The following is a 19,269-nucleotide window of genomic DNA, read 5'->3' as shown; positions in this document are numbered from 1 at the left end:
CTTTGATACTCATGTTCATCTCAGAAGGCCTGGAGTTGACAGTTGAACCTTGTTGTGAGAAAATACACTAATCCAGCTACATGTCTTACAGTTTGATCACGATCAACAATCACGCTAGTGCATTTGTTATTTCTAAAAGTCCTATCAATAGGAAAAATAGTGGTTCTCAATGTTATTTTCCATCTAGTGCCAAAAACATGGCACAAATCAACACAGATACTCAAGGAGATTAAATATATTGTAGAGTTTCAAACACCCAGAAACTGGAACCACTTAATCCAGTCAATCATTACAAATGTTGCATGGTAATGCACAGTAGCACTCGTGTTCTGCAGTTGTAAAATAAGTTGATAAATAAGTCCTTTCCATTTCCTGTTAATGTGGCTACATGACTCAGACCTTACCCAGCTGTCATGGGAAACAAATAACCACACACAACAGCAGAGAAACTAAAATAATGCAGGTCAGTAGAAAAGCCTTTGATTGTCCAATTCTTTACACATTTCCATATTGTTATAAAGATAATACCCTTTATTCCTGTAACCTTTATTTGCTTTACAACATCACAAAGGTCTATTTTTAATTAACAATAACAAAATAATTTATAGATACATTTGTTTTAGGGGAATGGAGTCGCTCCCTGAGCAATGAAAAGAGAGTCTGCAGTCCCGGAACAGGACAAAGCAAACATTTTTGTTTTTTAAGTGGTACTGCTCAGGTGACATTTAAGCACATCAGTTTTGCTTAATCATGCCAAGAGAGCAATTCATTTAACATTATTATAGTTACGTTACAGTAGAAATGTGAAGATTGTCTCTGAAAAGTTACTCTAAAGATGAATGTTGGCTAAAAGGACGCTTTATTGAAAGCCATATCCTCCTCTCCAAATAACTACAGTAAAGATATAAGCCGTAACAGAGGAGCCGATTGTCACAATAACCATCCCCAATTTAAATTTGTATGTTTTTGATTTTTTAGAAAAATGTAGATTTGTCTGTTAGCAAAGCTTCAGGTGACTAAAACAGTATTACTTGAGAAGCAGGGTTTTACCCCCACCTTATTGCACAGAAATTACTATTTTACATTAAAGAACATAAAGAGTTAATAGCATTTACACAATGTATACACTCTGATTGTGTATCACTATAGTCAATGCTTATTCAAATCATTCTAATTCTAAATCGGTGAATGAGAACTTGGTTGTCAAGATGGCAAAGTGGCAAGAGTTTCTGGCAACATTTGTATCAGTAACAAGCCTACCATTCACATACATTGATACTTACAAGCACCAACTAAATGAAGGCAAGCTCTTCATAAATATTTATCATTTTTGCTCAACCCCTCACTTTTAATCACATTGTATGTACACTGATTTACCAGATGGCTTTGAAAAACAAGGGACACACAATATAAAGACACATACAAAGTGAAGAGATTAGAGGCAGGACTGAACTCACTCTCCTGGAGAGTTTCAGAACACAAATTAAAAGTTCAAACTGTTAACAGAAATCAGTAGGGTGAAGTGAGGACAGCACCTCTGATTGCGACAAAAGGGACATCACTTGCATCCATCCATTGCACCTCAATTAGCACATCATAAAGTCTGGCCCAAACGTGTGACTTGGCACTTCTAGCAAGGAGTGTTGCCAATCATATAGGTGAATTCGATCCTTTAACAAAGCCAGGAAAAATCACTGGTTGTAATACGTTTTTCAGGCTATTAAATGGCCACCCTTATGGGCATCATTCAGCCCCTTAAAGATTAATATAAGCCCGTGAACCAATAACGTATTCGAACATCACCACAGACAGCCCCAGGTTAAAACATAACAACCACAACAACAAAATACAATTGAAACGTTTTATTTTTGTCCCCCAAATAAATAGTCAGGGCTGCCTGGAAACACAAGGAAGACAACTGCAACCCTGTCACTGAACTGAGCTTCAGCCCTTCACCACTATATTCCTGGCACATTTCATGTCTTCATCATTCACTAAAGTCCACATGATCCACATCTCTGTGGGATTCAGTTTGTGAACAATCATCAGCTCCTTGTATATGCATGGGTCGAAGGGGTTGACGTGGTTCTTGATGCCGAAGGTTTTGAAGCCGTGGTGGAAAACCAGAGTCACGTTCAACTTCTCGAGGCACATCCCGACAAAGACATCATCGATGGGGAAAAGATCAATGTCTTGCGCAGCACGATCTAAACTTATCACAGTCTTCCTGGACATGACATACCCTCCACCACCTGCGTACGGCGGATAGTGCTTTGCAGAGTACATTTCCGTGGGTATATAGTACTTGACTTTGTCGTTTCTGATGGGAAAGGCTGAAAAAATGACATCGCCAACGAAAAGGTGGGCCTCGGGACTGAAATCCCGGATGTACTCCACAATGTTTCCTGTGTTTACAAAGACATCATCGTCCCCCTTCAGCACAAACTCTGCGCTCTGGCACTCTTGGCTGAACCACGATAGAAAATGGATCTCCTTTAGGGTTAGGTTAAAGAAGTTGTCCACGAAGTCCCACTGTAGGATGTCTCCAAATTCCCTACTTTCATACGACAGGAGCTGGTGGAGGGGCTTGCCTTTGACTGTATCTGACGATTGGCCAACAAGAAACACAAGCTTGACCTTCTTCCCCCTGATGACCACCTCTTTGCCCCATGTGTTCCTGATGGCTGCTCTCCGGTCCACATTAATGGCGGTCGATTTGATTGCCAGCAAGAGGCGAAGGTTGTCCTCACACTTCTTGGGCTTCTTCAGAGTAAGGAATCTGCGACAGTGTTTGTATTTTAGGAACTCGCGGTGGCTTTCAGGGAGATTTTCTGGGATGTCTTGGTTGCTGACATTTCCCTCGCATTTGAAATTGATGTCCGGGGGCTGCGATGCTGCACTGGCAGGGTTTGCAGGAGAGCTATGTCTCCAAAATCTAAAAATCTGTTTCTGCGTTCCATCTGTTGATGCTGGTACCACAGTGAAGTTGAATTGTACACTCATGACTAGGATGCAAAACCCTGAAATCAAGAGGACTGTCCAGGCAGACAAGCGTGCTCTTCGAGATATATAGAGGGTCCTCATGACTCTGGAAGAGAAAACAGCAACATGGAATTATCAGTCCATTAGATGTAACCAATACTGTTAGTTCCATTAGCATTTCACAGCACCATAATACCATGAGAAGACATTACATAAAGAGTAGAGACAGACCTAAAATCACCTTCACCTTGATAGTAGGCAAGTCAAAGCAAAAATGCCCTGGATGGATTGACAATTAGAACTCAAACAAACCTGAATGCTTTTTCTGTCAGTCACCATTGGAGTCAATTCCAGTTTTTCCATTCCAATTCCGTTTTGCAATCACATTTCCGTTTGCAATTAAATTCCAATTCCAGCAGAGCCAATTCGATCTGTGGCAAAAATAACTGGAATTGGAATTCGGAATGAGTCTGAAAAAGGGAATTGAGTTGAAAAAGTGGAATTGAGCCAAACTGACCCTGATGTCTGTGGTTCATGTTATCAATTTGGTATTCTTTATGGATATTTAAACTCAGCAGGTAGTTATAAGATTTAGCTTTTCTATATTTATACATAACTAAAAACTAAAATCAACAAAATGAATCTATACAGGAAACTCAGTCTAAAAAAGTTTGGCATTACAGATAATAAATTAAGCATTGACTGGATCTACCATGCCCAGATGCAGGAAATGCCAAAATTGTATTTCATTGAACACTTACAAACTGTACTATGGACAGCAGAAAGGTGTTCTATGATTAACAGATTATTAACTTAATGGTTTATTCAAATTCAGTTTTCAGCTGGTAGTTAGCCCACTTTGCACTGCTCTATATTCCATTACTACAGCAAAAGAGGAAAAATACAGTACTAAAAAATGTCAGAACTCAAATCTGTATAGTTAAACAATAATCTGCACTGATGATTAACTTCAAAGCACACACAGCTTTTTTTTTTTTTTTCCCTTCCGTTTGATTATAATCATTTTAACAATGTATAAATCAAGGACTCCACTATGCAATCAAGAAAAAGCAAACAAACAACAAAAAACTACAGAACCTCTTGCAAAATACTATATCATGCCAACCTTTGTCCCTTATCCCTTGACCACGCACTTTATTACAGGCCATGGTTAGGACATCAAGTTTGTTGTGCAACATCTTTTAGACACCAGCTACTTAGATTAGATTATAATTCAGTTGTTGTGGATGCCCTTGGGTTTTATCTGCCGTGTGGCCTAATCCCTCTCTACGTACTACCATTTAAACCCAGTGACAATGTATGTCTCTAGCCCCACTGTTCATGCCATCAACCAACTAAAATGTAAGAAAACGAAACACTGAACAAGTTGTCATGTAGTTACAATGAGACACTTACATGCCATTCAAGTGCATCATCTGCAGACAGATTAAGGAGGGGAAGAATAACAGGTATGACTAGGACAGAAAATATGTCGCAGCCGGTATCAACACATACAACTCACATCGCCAATACTTTTTGTAGCGGTTTTCAAATGAGAGCAAATACAGACCGATTCGAAGTAGTGTTTGACCAACAGATCACGCATCGGCTGTGGAAATAACACGAACAGTAGCTCACAACACTACAATGTGAACATCCGCCGTGTCTGTGCAAACCTTTCCTAATCGGTTTTGGTTGCTGGACCTGCAGCCTCGTAAAAACGGGTCATTTTGAGCGCAGTGAAACATGCACGCACAGGGACAGGCGCTACCAACTACACCCCGCACAGCAAACACGAACAGCTAACCCAGGGTACTTACTCGACCTTCTGAAAAGAGACGAGGCAAGACGTGAAACCGGACTCATTTTTAGGAGCATTTCTTTCCATTTCCAGCAGCCCGTTCATATTTTTCTAATATTTTCTAATGCACATCTCTCTGGCCAGCTAGTTGGGGTGACTACGCCGACCGCGTTGACCCCGGCTCGTTAAAGGGAAGGTCGTTGCCGTGGGCGACGGCGCTAAAAAAGAATTGAATCCCTAATCGGTTCGCCAGGACCTGCCAATTGCCCTTAAGACGTATTAGCCACTAAAAATCCGCTATTGCTATAGTAGTTAACTTGTATAACTTTCTATTCATACTTAAAATCTCATTTGTTTTCACATAGCTGTTGACCAAAAGTTAAATCAAGCCAGAAATGTTACACTTTCTTGCAGATATTACATTGTCTTAGTGTAATTGCAATGAGGCTCTATATTGGCACGCTGTGTCGCAATCATTATACCAGCCGCAAGTGTAATCAACGTTTCTTTGCCACTATGAAATACGCGACATAGGTATTGCACTGTTGTTTGAACAACTCTAAAAAGTGTGTTGGGCAGGGCAAGAGAGAACAAACATTAACATCCTCCTTGGATAATGTTTATTTTTCAAGTCATACAGTAAAATGTTATCTTCAATTACAGCTTATAATCATTGGATATGGCAAAATGTGCAGAAAAGTCCAATACTCTTACGCCTCCAGGAACTTCTGATAAGTTGGCTGAAGCTACAAAACACTTTAGCTTTACAGTATTATCGATCACTTCAAATACTCACCCATGCAATGAGAAACAAACTGTAACACTTCACAATAATGAGCACCAATTCTTAATACATGACTATCTGAATCTCAGGGGAATAACATACGAAAGACCACTGAGCTCTGGTGTTGATCACACGTCAGCCCCAACCCCAAACCTAGTCAGTAAGTGTGACTAAAAACACAAATGATACTGATATCTGAACAAACATCTTGATTTATGTTCCATTGCATGAGTCAGATATAAGTGCAGTTGGTTATTTGGCCAAATGTGGATATTTCATTCATCATTCTTGGTGACGGACTAAAATAAAAGTGTCAGAGAGAAAGACAATACATTTTAACCCTCAACAAGCTATTCTATATCTGACAAATACATATTGAGGCAATACCAATAAAACCAAAGTCCTTCTGCACTTGAGTGGCTATGCAAAACACCTTGCCAAAGTCAGAGGAAAAATAAACGGGTTGTTTCCTTACTCTATGCTTTAAAGATTAACGAAGTTATTTAAGTCATGGTGTCTGACAATGATTTTTCCTATCAAATTGCGATCATGATCTTAGGAGTAAAACTGGCCTCGTAAAGAACAAGGTAAAGAATACCACGAGTATTATTTATTTATTTGTTTGTTTAATTAATTCAGGTGGTTCTATTTATTGTTCTATTTATTTTTATGAATATTTGTGGACATACCTGTGGACACTGTATTAGTGTCCATTCCAACATAGCTCTTAATTACCTCTAATTAGTTGCATAATAATTACTTAATTAACTGAAGTCTTCAATTGAACTATTCATTTTTACTGCCTGATGCTAACACCCAGAGCGATGTACATTACACAATAAAACGTCCTTATAAAATTGACACAAATGAAATAGTGCATAGATTACACCATGTATTGTGGTGTACTGTCACGGATCACAGACAGAGAATTATTTTTTGTCATAGTGAAAGTAAAGAAGCCTTTTTACAAACACACACACACACACACTGATAAAATACAGAGCAGATTGCGCCAATCACACACAAAAGACACTTTCCCCATAGTAGGCTACTTACCGTGTATCTTGCAAATAACGTTTCCAGCAGAACGCAGACTGAACATTAAAAAGGGATATCAGCAGCACTTCTGCTGGTTCTCAACTGGTAAATGATTCTGGATATTTAATGTACCCATTTTGCGCGTTACAACTCCAGGGAGATCATATGCCAATTTGTCGAAGGGCGGAGATTGCTGCTGCAATTGAAAGAGTCGAAACCCTGTCCTTCCTGTCAACAAATAATCTTCAAAAGCACAATACATTTGGCTAGACTATATAAATAAATACATCTCTATACACTGTATTTTAGCATTTCTATATGATTGCCTGTGATATATAAATTCACGGTATTTGTTTTTCTCTTTAATATGTTTGCTCAGATTTACAAGAATACACTGGAATGTAAACCAGTCCTGGAGAAAAAAACAAACAAAACAAACAAAAAAAACCCCGTCTATTTCCACCTGTAAATTGTATTTTAGATTAGATACAATTCTCAGTTACTGTAAGGGTTCTAGTGAAAGAATGTTCTAGTCAAGGAAGCAGGGTCGTTTCCCATGTTAAATGTACACATACATAAAGACATAAACAGAAGAGACTTGCACTCTGAACATTACAACATTTGACATCATACATTTGATGACGCTTTTATGGAACAAATAGTACCTTTCTTAATACTTCCATTTATGTGTGTGTGTGTGTTTGTGTGTGTGTGAATTTGTAACACACACGTTCATAATTCAGTCAACTGCAATTGCAAATCTTTTGGAATGATGGCCGGGCTGAAAGGTCTCCCTGGTAACCAGTGGATTGTGGAGCTCAGCTGCTCCTGATGTGGAGCCCATGCATGTTGTTTCCCTGGTGATGAAGGCTTCACACACAAGGCTTTTCTTGCGCCAGTGTACCCCTTGAATTGGCTACTCCTCTATACAAAAAATGTGAGGCCACCAGGACAGAGTGGAAATACTAAAAGCACCAGTAGCTAGAAAGAAACATCTTATATCAAATAGAAATCCCTCAAAACTCAATAGCCTGCACTTTATGTATTTATATAGGTCTACTTATTTTTACACATGCAATGTTCGCAGAGATTCATTGTTCATTGTTTATTTTTAAGAAATAAAACCTTGAAACTTTGTTGTACCTTCATTGTGCAGGCTGATCTCGAATGAGAAACAAATCTGTAGGAATAGTAATGCCTTATCTGTCCTTATGTCTACTTTATACCACAAACATTTCAGATATTACATTTTATCAGTACTTCAGACACTGAAACAGTTGTAGGATATAAAATGATGGCTTTTAAGAATAGTTTCAGATTATATAAGTTTAACTGATTAAAATGTTTTAGGTATTTTTCCCTTACTATGGATAAAGGGTGTTTTTTATTATGTATTTTTGTAGCGGTCAAAGCGGCGTTATTTATTTTATTATAAAGTAAACTCTTTGTCAGTGAGTGAGTGTACATCACCTACAATGTACCACTTTGTAGCAATACTTCACAAGGAGAAATGTTGCTGTCTCAGTGAATGTCCAAGAAGCAGGTACTCCCACCAATTAATGACTCCACGCCAGCATGTCTGTTGTGTCTGTCTCTGTGATTATTTTTTTTATGCAAAAGCCTTTATTATTTTTTTTATGCAAAAGCCTTACATGAGAAATCTTTATATGATAGGGCTAAGTGACACAAAGAGGAACTTTCATAGTCTACGTAGTAAAATGCCTTTTACTTTATGTCAACATCATCCTCTCCTGGTCAGTGAATGATAGATTTGTCTTTTCTTGCAGCACACAAATTCTGCCTGCAGTTTCTCTGTGTCTAATTCCTAGACTATTGGGTGTCTTTGCCTCATTTAAATCCCTGTTTTCCTTGTTTTCATAGATATTTCACAGCTTATTTCTTAAGGCAACATTGTTTTCATATTACCTGTAAACCTTTGATTGTGGTTATATGTCAGGACAAACCTAAATTTTAATTTATGAGGACTAGAATGTGTTTCCCCATGTCTTTAGAAATCCAGGCAATGTCATTCGTATCAATGTCATTTATAAACAAGGAAAACAGGTGGAATTTAAGGCCTGTTTCTAGGCAGACAGGAGACACAGGGGGATGACAGACAACCAAACTAGCGAGTTCAACAAGTAACGACTTCATTCTTGAAGTCTAAGACAGTTTGGCACCTCTGTTTCTAAATTATGTTCTGTGACTTTTCATGAAGTAAAAGAGTGCTTGCTGGAGAATCCAGGATGTGGTAAAGTGTCTGGTCAATTTTAAATATTGCTGTCTGGGTGAATAGCTTACAGACTAGTATATCTTACACTTCTGTATTTAAAGGATGTTTGCAGTCTCTTTATATCTGATGAAGCTGAATTTGAAACTCAAACACAAACACAAGGAACACAAATGGCGATTTGGAGATATTTGCATGACGAGAAAGGGGCAATTACCTCCCTGAAGACACATGAAAAATAAATAAATACATTGACAAATGTATTGTTTAAATGATGTCCTTATATTGGGCTCATCTATTTTCACAGATCCTGGTTCCCAGGAATCCTGATGCCAAACCTTGAGACACACCAGGAGTTAGCAGATTAAAAATAGGTGCAGTGGAAGGGGTTAGCTGCAAAAAAGCCTTCCTACAAATGTTTTTCCAGTTAATTCCATGAGCTAATACAAACAAACTAAAAAATAAAATGAAGCCTTTATAATCAGTTCAGTCAATATTGAACAATGTTCTTAGAATCACAAAAAAGCATAAAAGTGATGAAAGTTTCGGGGACAGCAGTAGTGAAAATACTTAAGGTAGGCCCTAAGGTATTCCCCTTCTTTGCACCATGGTCTTCTTTGGACAAACCAAAAGCAAAAAACCAAGGAAGGGAGGATTCATACTGTCATTAGGATTCAGAGATTGAGACAGAGATTGGGGGCTGGGAAAGGAAAGGAGCCACCGTGTTGCACTATATGTGAGGCTCTGCTGAACAGTGACTAATACTGAACAAATTAGATGATCTGATAGAGAGATGGTGTCAGGGATGGGTTCAAATCCACTTTTCCCTGAGTGTGATGCAGCACAAGGAAAGTTCAGGTGACGCTTTCTTTTATGTATTGATCATTAAAAGTAGAACACCAGATAATGATAAAGTAAACGTAATCTACCACTACCAAAGGAAAGCATATTTCTTGTAATTTTTTTAGTAATGAATTACAGATCAGTAGACTCATATGAGCAAGTTACCTTGTTCGCATTTTGCCTGAGTGTTCTGACTGATACCAGTAAGCCCTACTTCCTTCTAGAGTAGATTGCACTTGGACACTTACTTAATGCAGTCATTGGTTTCAACTTCTCTTTTGTTGTCTTGATACCCTTAGTGTCAGTTTTCAGGTTGGTTGTTTGTTTTGTTTATTTAAACAAATAATTATTAGTATCATGGCATTATTGAGTTCTGAGTAATTAATAGCTTGACTAAACGTAGTGTTCCTGTTTCCTTTTTGAACATGAAAAGTGATCAGCAAAGATAAATAAGGTAATCGGGTCACTAAAAGAAAAAGCTACTTTCCTGCTATTTCGAGGTGAAAAGGTGTGAAAGCAAAGGGTACGTGGGCAAAAAAAAAGCAAGATCTCAAAATAAAACAATAACAATGAATGGATGAAATGCAGATCTTGTGTGCTTCAGCAATGGATATTAAGGGGTTTATTCTCTTGCGTGATCAGGCATACTGGGAATTGCAGGCTTCTGCTGCCGTCAGCCATTTGTCTAACTTGACAGTGAACTCCAGTGTCAGGGGATCGGGTGGGCTGGGCGCTGTATCTGTCACAACGTCAGCCTCAGAGTTCTTTTTAGTTCTGGCCTTACCTGAAACAACAGCAGAAGGAAGTCAAGGAGGTCAAAACTGCTCAACAGGTAATTGGATCCTTGCACGGCCAAGATTAACCCAACAGGACATTGATGGCCACCATGTTTGAAATATGAAATGGGCAAACAAACGCTAATGGGGTTGATGGTTCACCATGGGGAAATGGTTCCTCTGCTTTGTTTACTATGGCGAGGGGAATTTGCATTTGGTCTGCCCATGAGGAAGAAATGTAGCAACCATTTGTTTTAAACAACAAATCTCCAGAACAGAGTGTGTGTGTGTGTGTACAATTAACCGGGTCCGCTCCACAGCTCTGAAAGGCAGTAAACAAAGGAGTGTCCTTCCATCTGAACCTCCAATGGGTATTGTAACAATACTATACTGTTCCCATTTACCTTTGGAAGAGGTGCAAGCCCTCTGACTGGCTGTGCTGTCTCGTCCAGAATCGGCTTTCTTCTCCTCCCTCTTTCTATCTTCTTTTGTTTTCTTGACCTCCTGGAAGGAAGCAACAATGCCAGGAGATTAGACACAAACCTGTATCAAACACACAGAAGGCCAGAAATGATTGCTTGGAATAACAAAGTAAAATAAAAAATACATCACAAAGGAGAAACAAATCCACTTTCAGTTTTGCATGCAACAATTATTTGTTTTGAATGCAACATTAACTACTTTTAATGCTATTGATAAAAATATTCCCTCCCTTTCTTTCTTTCATATTACAAAGCGCTGCCCTCAATCATGACTCTAGCAAGATATGATGAAAGATGCACTGTCACCTGTTTCCTGTTACACAAGTGCCTGTGTAAATGGAAACATGCATCCTGGAGTACCTGTAATCTCTATCAGTTGGTGCTGTACCTTTTCCCTGGTGAGAAACGAGCTGTGCGGAGTGTGCAGGACTCCAAAGTCACACACAGTGCCAGTGTGACTCTCTCCACACAGCAGTGCCTGCAGCTCCACACTGACACAGCCCAGAGTTCTGCGCACTGGAGGGTCCTGCCTCATCTCCACCTGGGGCTCCTTCTGCTTCTTCTTGTCCTTGGGTTTGCGTTTGCCTTCCTGGAACAAACAGTGACAGTGACTTGAGCACCTAGGAGGAGTCCTACGTTACATACACTCTGTCATAAAGTCAGCACATTAAAACAATCACATCAGGTGTATTTTACAGTAAATTCTGCTTCAGGTCGGTTTTATTCTTACTCTGCACTGTGGGATGGTCATCAGTGGACACTCAAAGTCAAGAGTTCATGAGACAGTTCAAGGTGATTCATGTATTTACCTCTTTTTCCTTGCCCCCTCCTCTCTTGTCAGAAGCAGGTTTTGCAATGGAATTTTCTGCTGGGCCGACGGGCCATGAAAGCGCCTATAGAGACAGGCAGCTGATGAAAGGACTGTAGGAACACAAGGCCAGGGTGATGCTTTAAAGGGTATTACATTCTGTGTTTTGTTTTGATGAGTCTAGTTCAGGTCACCAAGAGATTAGAGTGAAATTCTAGAAAGGGCCTGTCGTGCCAGAGACAAAGTGATAAAGATTGAAGATCTCTGCCTGGCGCATAGCTCCTGTGCAGTACCTTCTGTTCCTCCACTGTCACTTGCAAACCCCTCAAGAAGAAAGCTCTCAGGGCTGTCAAGTCCCTGGTCTGATGGACAGCTTTGTACTCGTGGTCCATCACCTCAGCCCAGGCTAGTCCAGGTGTACGGTGAATATCCACTGTGTAAGCAAGAGAAATGCATGGAACTTGTTAGCCTTAAGTATAGTGGTATGTTTTTTATGGACATTTTTAAAAGCATCTGTCTGTCTCTGGTTTTAGCTATTTGAAATGTAGCATGCTAAATAGCTAAGATAGCTAACTAGCTAACCCTGAAAATAAAAAGTGTTATTTCCCCTTAGCTAGTATTTGCCTTGGGGGGGAGGGGGGGGTGTGATTTTTAGAGATCTCGCCTAGGGTGCCAGATTGGCCAGAAACGCCCCTGCGCCAGCCCCACAATATCTATTCAATGTTCTGCCAAGGTAGGGTTGCTGATGCTGAATTTGCACTAGGTTACAATAAGCAGATTCGTACTAATTCTGCAAACAAAAACAGAAGTGTTGGGTGCTTATGCAAAAAAAATGAGTCACACTGCAGAACCACTGTACTAATGTTCCACATCACCTGCCCACAACATTAGACTAAAATGTGATGGCTTTGGTCTCTCTCTCTCTTCGAGGCAACACTGAAATGCCATTTTCTATTTGAATGTGACTGCATATTGTAGTCAAATGCATGGGAGCGAGGTGTTATTTTAGCTCAGTATGTATGCTTTCTGGGGGCTAAGATTATAGAAGCTGGTCCTGCTGCATTATTCTTATTAACTTAAGCATCGTGGTGCAAAGATTTGTATCTGAGTGTACAGGTGTGTCATTAACATCGAATCTCACAATTAAGGCTGTTGAGATATTTTGTGGCTGCTGTGCCCCTTGTGTTTACAGGGTGCCGACCCTCTCTCATTTCTGTTTAAAGGACTGCCCTCCATGCTCCCCCTGTGGCTGCTGCCTGACCTGAACCCCAACCACTCCTGTCCACCAGAATATGAGGCAAATATGACTCATGATTATGACCACAGCATGGCAGATGAGATTGTGGGTGTTCTGGAGATCTTCTGTCTTTTCTTTCACTAGCTCGTGCTGTCTTCAGTGAGGGGGTGCAGGTCTCCCCATGACTGTTCCTTAGTGTCGACGGGGGCTCTGGAAGTGTCTTCCTGGTTCCTGCTGATGCCGCACACTCAGCTGTGTCGACCGGGCTCCCGCGGTCCTGCTGTTCTCAAAAGGTTGAGGTTAAGGGTTTTGCAGTTCATAGTGATCGAAAGACTGAGCAGATCTAAATCATTTATTATAATTTCACTTCCCCCCCTGCTTTATAATGTACGGAAGACCATTAGGGCCACTTAAGAGAGAGAAAAAATAGACTTTTGAGAAAACAAAGTCAAAAGTTTTGAGATTTACAGTCGAAATAAACTTTTGAGAAAAAAAGTTGAAAGTTCAGGTTCAAACACAACAGCGTCGATATGGTTTATAAGGGGACTGGGTAAAACCTGAAATGGGTTCTAGATGAGGAGAAGGTTATCGTGAAGTTAAAAAGACTGTGTAGAGCTGTATTGAACTGAAATGTAGGTAGAGAAGGGAATTATTGATGTCTAAATTACTGAAAAGTATGCCTTGGAACGCTAATAAGCCTTATTAATCGATCAAATTGACAAATAGTGCAAACTATGTTGGGTGTATGTTTACAGTTCCAAAAATAACTACCCAGATAAAAACTACTGTACCTTAAAAAGGACTACGTTGTCTTTTCAATATTAGAAAGCAACCCAATCTAAGACACAAACTTGTGGCATTGGGGACACTTATTTGGTTGTCTCTTCCCAGTGCAACAAATGGCTCCCCAGCATGAAACTGCTGTAGCATTATTGCACGTTAATGCCACTATTACTTTTACAAATTCTGTTCAGTTTAACAAATTGTAGAAAATGTGTATACATTATTATTATTATTATTATTATTATTATTATTATTATTATTATTATTATTATTATTGGTGATGTTATTGTTATTATTAGTATTAAAGTTCATTATTAATATTATTTACATTATGTAATACAATATTTTCAATTAAAACACAAGTTTCTGAAAGCACAGAATAAGTATTTTTCTGTTTTAGACGTCTTTGTAAATCTTTCCACTGTTCCTGTGTTTTGGATTTTACCCAGTCCCCTATCGACGCCATATCGACGCTGTTGGTGTTTGAACCTGAACTTTCAACTTTTTTTCTCAAAAGTTTATTTCGCCCTTAAATCTCAAATCTTTCAACGTTTTTTCTCAAAAGTTTATTTCGACTTTAAATCTCAAAACTTTCGGCTTTTTTTTCTCAAAAGTTTATTTTGACTTTAAATCTCAAAATTTTTGCCTTATTTTCTCAAAAGATTTGACTTTTTCTCTCTCTTTTCTCTCTCTTAAGTGGCCCTAATGCTCTTCCGTAATAATGGCACCATTTACACACTTTATCTATTGTTCCACTCGTGTGGTGACTGACTCACAGGGAAGTTGTTCGATTGCTCCTCTGTGTGTTGGGGGGCAGCCTGGGGACAGCTACCGAGGAACTCGTAGGTCACATAGTAGCTGTAAGTGACGAGAGGAAACTCGACGGTGGTGTCTTCTGAAGGCAGATGGGGATCAGGAACCCCCTTCATTTTCCCAATCGTCACAATCACCACAGCTTCATTTGCAATCACATCTGAAACCACACCCGAGCTGCATCACATTCCCACATACCTGACTGTCATCTGATCGAACTGATATGTTCCTGTGTGCTCTGATTACGTTTCGGTATTTTTGCACTTTGAATCATTCTTCTGTATTTCTGCCTGGCCTCACCCTAGGCACACACCAGGGAGGGGACCCTATTATGTTCTGTACTTGTTTAAGCTAATTTGCACTGTACAACATGCTTATTGTGTTGTGCCCTGATTGCATTTATTCTGCTTTGTTAAGCTTTGCACAGGTTTCTTGTGAAAACAGTAAGCCACCCTGCTGGAATCGTACACACTGTTTTCATTCCAACTCTGGCCTGGGATGCATACCCAGGGTTGGAAGTGGCCAAATAAACAAATACACATTAACAGTGATAAGAAGAAAGCAAGACTGACATCATTGCTCTATTGCCAAAATTTAGGAAGCAGGTGCCTCGTCCAGAAATACAGCACTAGCTTGGGTGTCTTAACATGTTGACCACCCGAGACTAGTTCCTTTAAAGGGTCACTACTGCCAACCGTTCCAACAAGACTGTGCCCCTTTAATACAAATGTGCAAATATCTAGGCTGTTAATATATCACACCTGTGCAAATGTAGTAGGTCAAATAAAAATCCATGGCAGAGTGCCCAGGCTGCAGTCTACTAGACTAAGAGTCTTCTTAAACTCACACCAGCAATGTGTGATGATTAAGAAAGGTCAACAATCAAGATTTTGAAAAAGGGTGAACTAAGTGTTGAAATGCAAATGGAACCACAAAGAAAAACAAACATGTCAAGGTCTTTAAAATATAAATGCGTGATAATGCTTGAAAGTTTGCATAGTAGTTACAATGACAATGTTCTGGGTAGCATCCTCAGGGTGTCATGGCCTTCCAGTAATAATAACCCAGTCAGGGCAGTGAGGGCAGTTTATAAGAGCATTACTAATGAGAGCTGCACACTCACCTCTCCTCCTGGCCAGTCCAGAGAAGCAGTGCCGGTCATCAGGGGAGATGCGAACATCATCCAGGAAGGTGAGGCGAGGCAGGTTGTCCAGGGTGAAGCCGGGGTAGGAGGGGGTGAGGGTGAGCGGGCTCCCCTGCAGCACCAGGCTCCGGAGGCAGGGCAGGGTGGCGAGAGCGTCCAGCAGGCCCAGCTGCTCCACAAACCCAGAGAAGCTCAGATCCAGAGAGACCAACCTGGGCCTGCAAAGATAAGGGAAAAGAATTGAGAAGGGGTTATCTGAACACATGTCTAGAACACTGCCACAGACTTGCCTGCTGTTTGGGTTTTCAGGAAGTGCAATTTTGTGTTTATTTGTATATAGAAACCCACAATAGTGTTGGTCTTGTTTTTATTTCTCGCACTGTCCAGATAGAGAAGGCTATGCATTTGTTTGGCAGTGACCAGGTGCAATATAAGTGATATCAGAGAAACTGAAAACGTGGTACAGTAAGTGGAAACCATGAAACTTCAATTGGCAAGTTTCTGTCTCCGCCTATTGGCCACTTCGGGAATTACACCGCCACTCAGTGTAAGCAGAGATGAAAAGCTCATAGACATTCCCGCCTATAGTGTCAACTGTCAACCAACAAGCTCCACTATGTGAAAACCACCCAGCAGTCTCCAACTAACCAGAAGGCTGCTGTGAGGCATCTGTAATCCGCGGGGGACGAGAGCTTGCTGTAGCCCAGACCCAGGTGCTGCAACCCGGGAGGGGGGTCACTGCAGAGGCCGCTCATACTGGAGATCGCATTGGCACACAGCTCAAGCACCTGACCAGAAACATGATTAGTTTTATTATCAATAATAATGATATTCATCATCCTATGAGTGACACTTCTGCTGAGACAGAGGAGTGAATCACTGACGTACGTGCTGCCGCAAAATCATTGGTATGATCATTCGCCGGGGTTTCCAAATAGTGAGAACTAAAACGTTATTATAAAAAAATAAATTATGAATTTGTAGGCACCGCGATACAGGCGGAGCACAGACAGTGAGCAGACTGCCCTGCCCCTCGCTTCCTCCTGCTGTGTATCCCCTCCACACCGCACCGCCTTTCCACCTCATCAGCATGACACATTCAAATAAGCTTTAATAGAAAAGATATCTCAAAATCCCTACCAGGTCATTCTGCAGTGCTGAGATAAACATAAATATAGGAAACATAACTGTCGTCTTTTTTGTTTTAGCTTTAGCGAACGTTTCCAATGTGTTTATCACGTCATAATATAAACTGATCACTAACTTGATTGATTGATTGACGGTTAATGCAGTATGTCAAATGAGAGGCAGTGCTACATGTTCATGAAAACCCTCACCTTCAGTGTCCTGGGCAGGTGATGTGAGTCTATGTCGCAGATGCGGTTTGCGCTCAGTATGAGCTCCTCCAGATTGACGAACCTGAGCAGACCAGCGTCCACAGCCGACACCTGCAACACGTACGTCATCACACACGCTGCACACTTGCGCAGCTCTTAGACTCTCAGTATTGCCTGCATTCAGCAGGGAGGTGACTGTTTTATTAATATGATGCTTTAAGTGGGACCACCTTGTGCAGGACATCTTGTTTGCATAGGAGACCAATGCTCAAAGTGGACATATTTGGATTAAAAACAAATGCCAATAATAATAACAATGAAGACATAAGAATAAGAGCCCCAGCACTCACTCCCTTGTCCACAATGCGCAGTGTTGTAAAGTAAGCGAAGACGAAGTCCCAGTGGATACAGCCCGGACTCCTCACAGCCAGCTCCCTCAGTCCACCTGCCTGCGGGCTCCAGAGCGCCTCCATTTTCCATGGTGACAGGTTACTGTTTAGGTACTCGATCAGGGCCTCCGGATCCTCCCTCCCGGCCTCCCACTGGGCTTTCTCCTGCCCTCTGCGCCCCGAGCTGCTCCCCCTCTCTGGATCGCTGTTTGCCTCGTACCAGAACAAGACCAGAGCAAAACGTTGGCACACAAAGCATATCACACGCTTCAATGCATTCTCAGTAAATGTTTGACAGCTTACCCAGTTTACAAGTCCACAAGGAAAATCCTTCAAACACAAAGTCCGGAGCTGCTCTTCAAAAGCAGTAGAAACAGTGGATGAGCTCATCCCAGAATAGTTCAGAAAGTATCAACCAGTAAAACAAACAAACAAAATGCAATATATCTATGTGTCTCCTGCTGTTTACTCTCAGTTTACAACAGGCCTGTCCTCAGAGGTTGCTAAGTAACGGGAGTAACCGTTCCCTGACTCTGACACGGTCTGCACTTCCACTGGGAAGGAGCTGTGAATGAAAGGCAGACTATGACTTCTGTATGCAGGGTTTCAATGGCAGTATTGGCTACTAACCCATCACTAGTGACAAATCACATAGTTTTTACCGTAATATGTAACATAATCCACCACATCACTAAACTGGCAACATAATCGCAAAAATGTAGATCTAGAGTTAGAGTTTGGAATGTTAGAATTTATTTCAGGTTATTTGAGGTTGCCAAATGGAGCAAAATCCTAACAATGGGCAAGGCAGGCATCTTTTAAACCAAATGTCTTACTTTATTGTCCTGCTTTTAAACTGTATGGCTCCTGCAGATTTCGGCGGCATCAATGGGTGGTAATGAAAGGTACAATGTCTCGGGCAAGATTATATTGGTAAAGGATTTGTTTTTAAACACATTTGTAACTTCTCATTTTGTTTTGGTTAGTAATATTAATAATTTTAATTTTAATTTTATATTTTATTAAATCTAATTCAATTGGATAAAGGCACTATCAGCAAACTTTTGAATGGTTTAATTTGTTTAGCCTGCTACTTTTTAAGAGTACTCCACTCCAACATAGCAGATAGAGAATGTGCACAATCATCTATTGGGGGAGGGGAAGTTAGGATTACTGCTGGAAATTATGATCACATTCATCTGAAATAATGTATTCTTTCATTGAGGAACTCCCCAAAAAGAATGCTCTTTACTTCAATAAACCAAAAATGTGAAATTCTCATTATTCTGTTAGTGTCAAACGTCATTAGACCTAGAATCTGTGATATTATCTACATATTACCGATGCTGCTAAGAGGAAAGTTTGATTGTGGGCAGATATATAATAGCTATGGTTTACTGGTTTATTCATGAATAATTTTCAAAAAATAAGGAAAAAACACTTTGACTCATAAATCCCTTCTTAAAAAGTCCCAGTTTTGAATATAAATATGGGCCCAGACATTAAACCTTCAGTCATTTTTTCTCACCTTGGCACACTGTCAGAGCACATATCCAGCACAATGGACCATACAACAGGTAAGAATTCTGCCACTTTAAACACACCCATATATACATATGTGTGTATGACTGTATGTATGTTAATATATATTATCATGTGTATTATTTTACTTTTTCTTAATACAGAACAGATTTTCTTTGAAGGAAAAAAAAAATCTCCATTGTCTTGTTTAATTGACATTTTTTTCCTTTTGTCAAACTGGCTGTAGTTCAAAGCTATTGAAAAGCCACTCTAGTGTTTTGAAAGGAATTAGTGTTATTCT

The 19,269-nt window shown here is 40.2% G+C and overlaps 2 protein-coding genes across 7 annotated transcripts; both read right to left on the bottom strand.

Annotated features, from left to right (window-relative positions):
• Window positions 1-1,847: 1,847 nt before the first annotated feature.
• LOC136712618 (N-acetyllactosaminide beta-1,3-N-acetylglucosaminyltransferase 4) lies at window positions 1,848-6,778 on the bottom strand. 3 transcript variants are annotated; one of them, XM_066689289.1, is made up of 2 exons: window positions 6,624-6,778; window positions 1,848-3,088 (listed from the first exon to the last, which is right to left on the bottom strand). In XM_066689289.1, exon 2 carries the CDS (start codon window positions 3,082-3,084, stop codon window positions 1,945-1,947), a length of 1,140 nt encoding a protein of 379 aa, XP_066545386.1. In that variant the 5' UTR covers window positions 3,085-3,088; window positions 6,624-6,778; the 3' UTR covers window positions 1,848-1,944. The 3 variants fall into 3 exon arrangements, with proteins under 3 accessions (XP_066545386.1, XP_066545384.1, XP_066545385.1); XM_066689287.1 differs by lacking the exon at window positions 6,624-6,778 and adding an exon at window positions 4,803-5,013; XM_066689288.1 differs by lacking the exon at window positions 6,624-6,778 and adding an exon at window positions 4,399-4,747.
• A 2,320-nt stretch (window positions 6,779-9,098) lies between these two features.
• LOC136712616 (leucine-rich repeat-containing protein 43-like) lies at window positions 9,099-18,036 on the bottom strand. Of its 4 annotated transcripts, XM_066689285.1 has the most exons (12): window positions 17,751-18,035; window positions 17,409-17,660; window positions 17,059-17,169; window positions 16,370-16,509; window positions 15,701-15,939; window positions 14,541-14,737; window positions 13,006-13,261; window positions 12,038-12,177; window positions 11,746-11,829; window positions 11,325-11,525; window positions 10,859-10,958; window positions 9,099-10,462 (listed from the first exon to the last, which is right to left on the bottom strand). In XM_066689285.1, the coding sequence occupies exons 1-12, from the start codon at window positions 17,835-17,837 to the stop codon at window positions 10,317-10,319; spliced, it is 1,953 nt and encodes a 650-aa protein (XP_066545382.1). In that variant the 5' UTR covers window positions 17,838-18,035; the 3' UTR covers window positions 9,099-10,316. The 4 variants fall into 4 exon arrangements, with proteins under 4 accessions (XP_066545382.1, XP_066545380.1, XP_066545381.1 ...); XM_066689283.1 differs by having other exon boundaries at window positions 17,409-18,036; XM_066689284.1 differs by having other exon boundaries at window positions 13,066-13,261; window positions 17,409-18,035.
• Window positions 18,037-19,269: the final 1,233 nt, after the last annotated feature.

This window comes from Amia ocellicauda, chromosome 17 (genome assembly GCF_036373705.1).
Source record: "Amia ocellicauda isolate fAmiCal2 chromosome 17, fAmiCal2.hap1, whole genome shotgun sequence".
Classification (NCBI taxonomy): Eukaryota; Metazoa; Chordata; class Actinopteri; order Amiiformes; family Amiidae; genus Amia; species Amia ocellicauda.
This window is presented reverse-complemented; position numbering and strand designations above follow the sequence as displayed.

Excerpts from the sequence above, each read along its gene's own strand:
- LOC136712618 (XM_066689287.1), bottom strand. The coding sequence starts at position 4,888 with ATGAACGGGCTGCTGGAAATGGAAAGAAATGCTCCTAAAAATGAGTCC. Across the intron at positions 3,089-4,802 it reads GTCTCTTTTCAGAAGGTCGA|AGTCATGAGGACCCTCTATA; the intron begins GTAAGTACCCTG and ends TTTCTCTTCCAG.
- LOC136712616 (XM_066689283.1), bottom strand. The coding sequence starts at position 17,837 with ATGAGCTCATCCACTGTTTCTACTGCTTTTGAAGAGCAGCTCCGGACT. Across the intron at positions 12,178-13,005 it reads CAGGAGTGGTTGGGGTTCAG|TGGATATTCACCGTACACCT; the intron begins GTCAGGCAGCAG and ends TTGCTTACACAG. Across the intron at positions 10,959-11,324 it reads CGTTTCTCACCAGGGAAAAG|GAGGTCAAGAAAACAAAAGA; the intron begins GTACAGCACCAA and ends GCTTCCTTCCAG.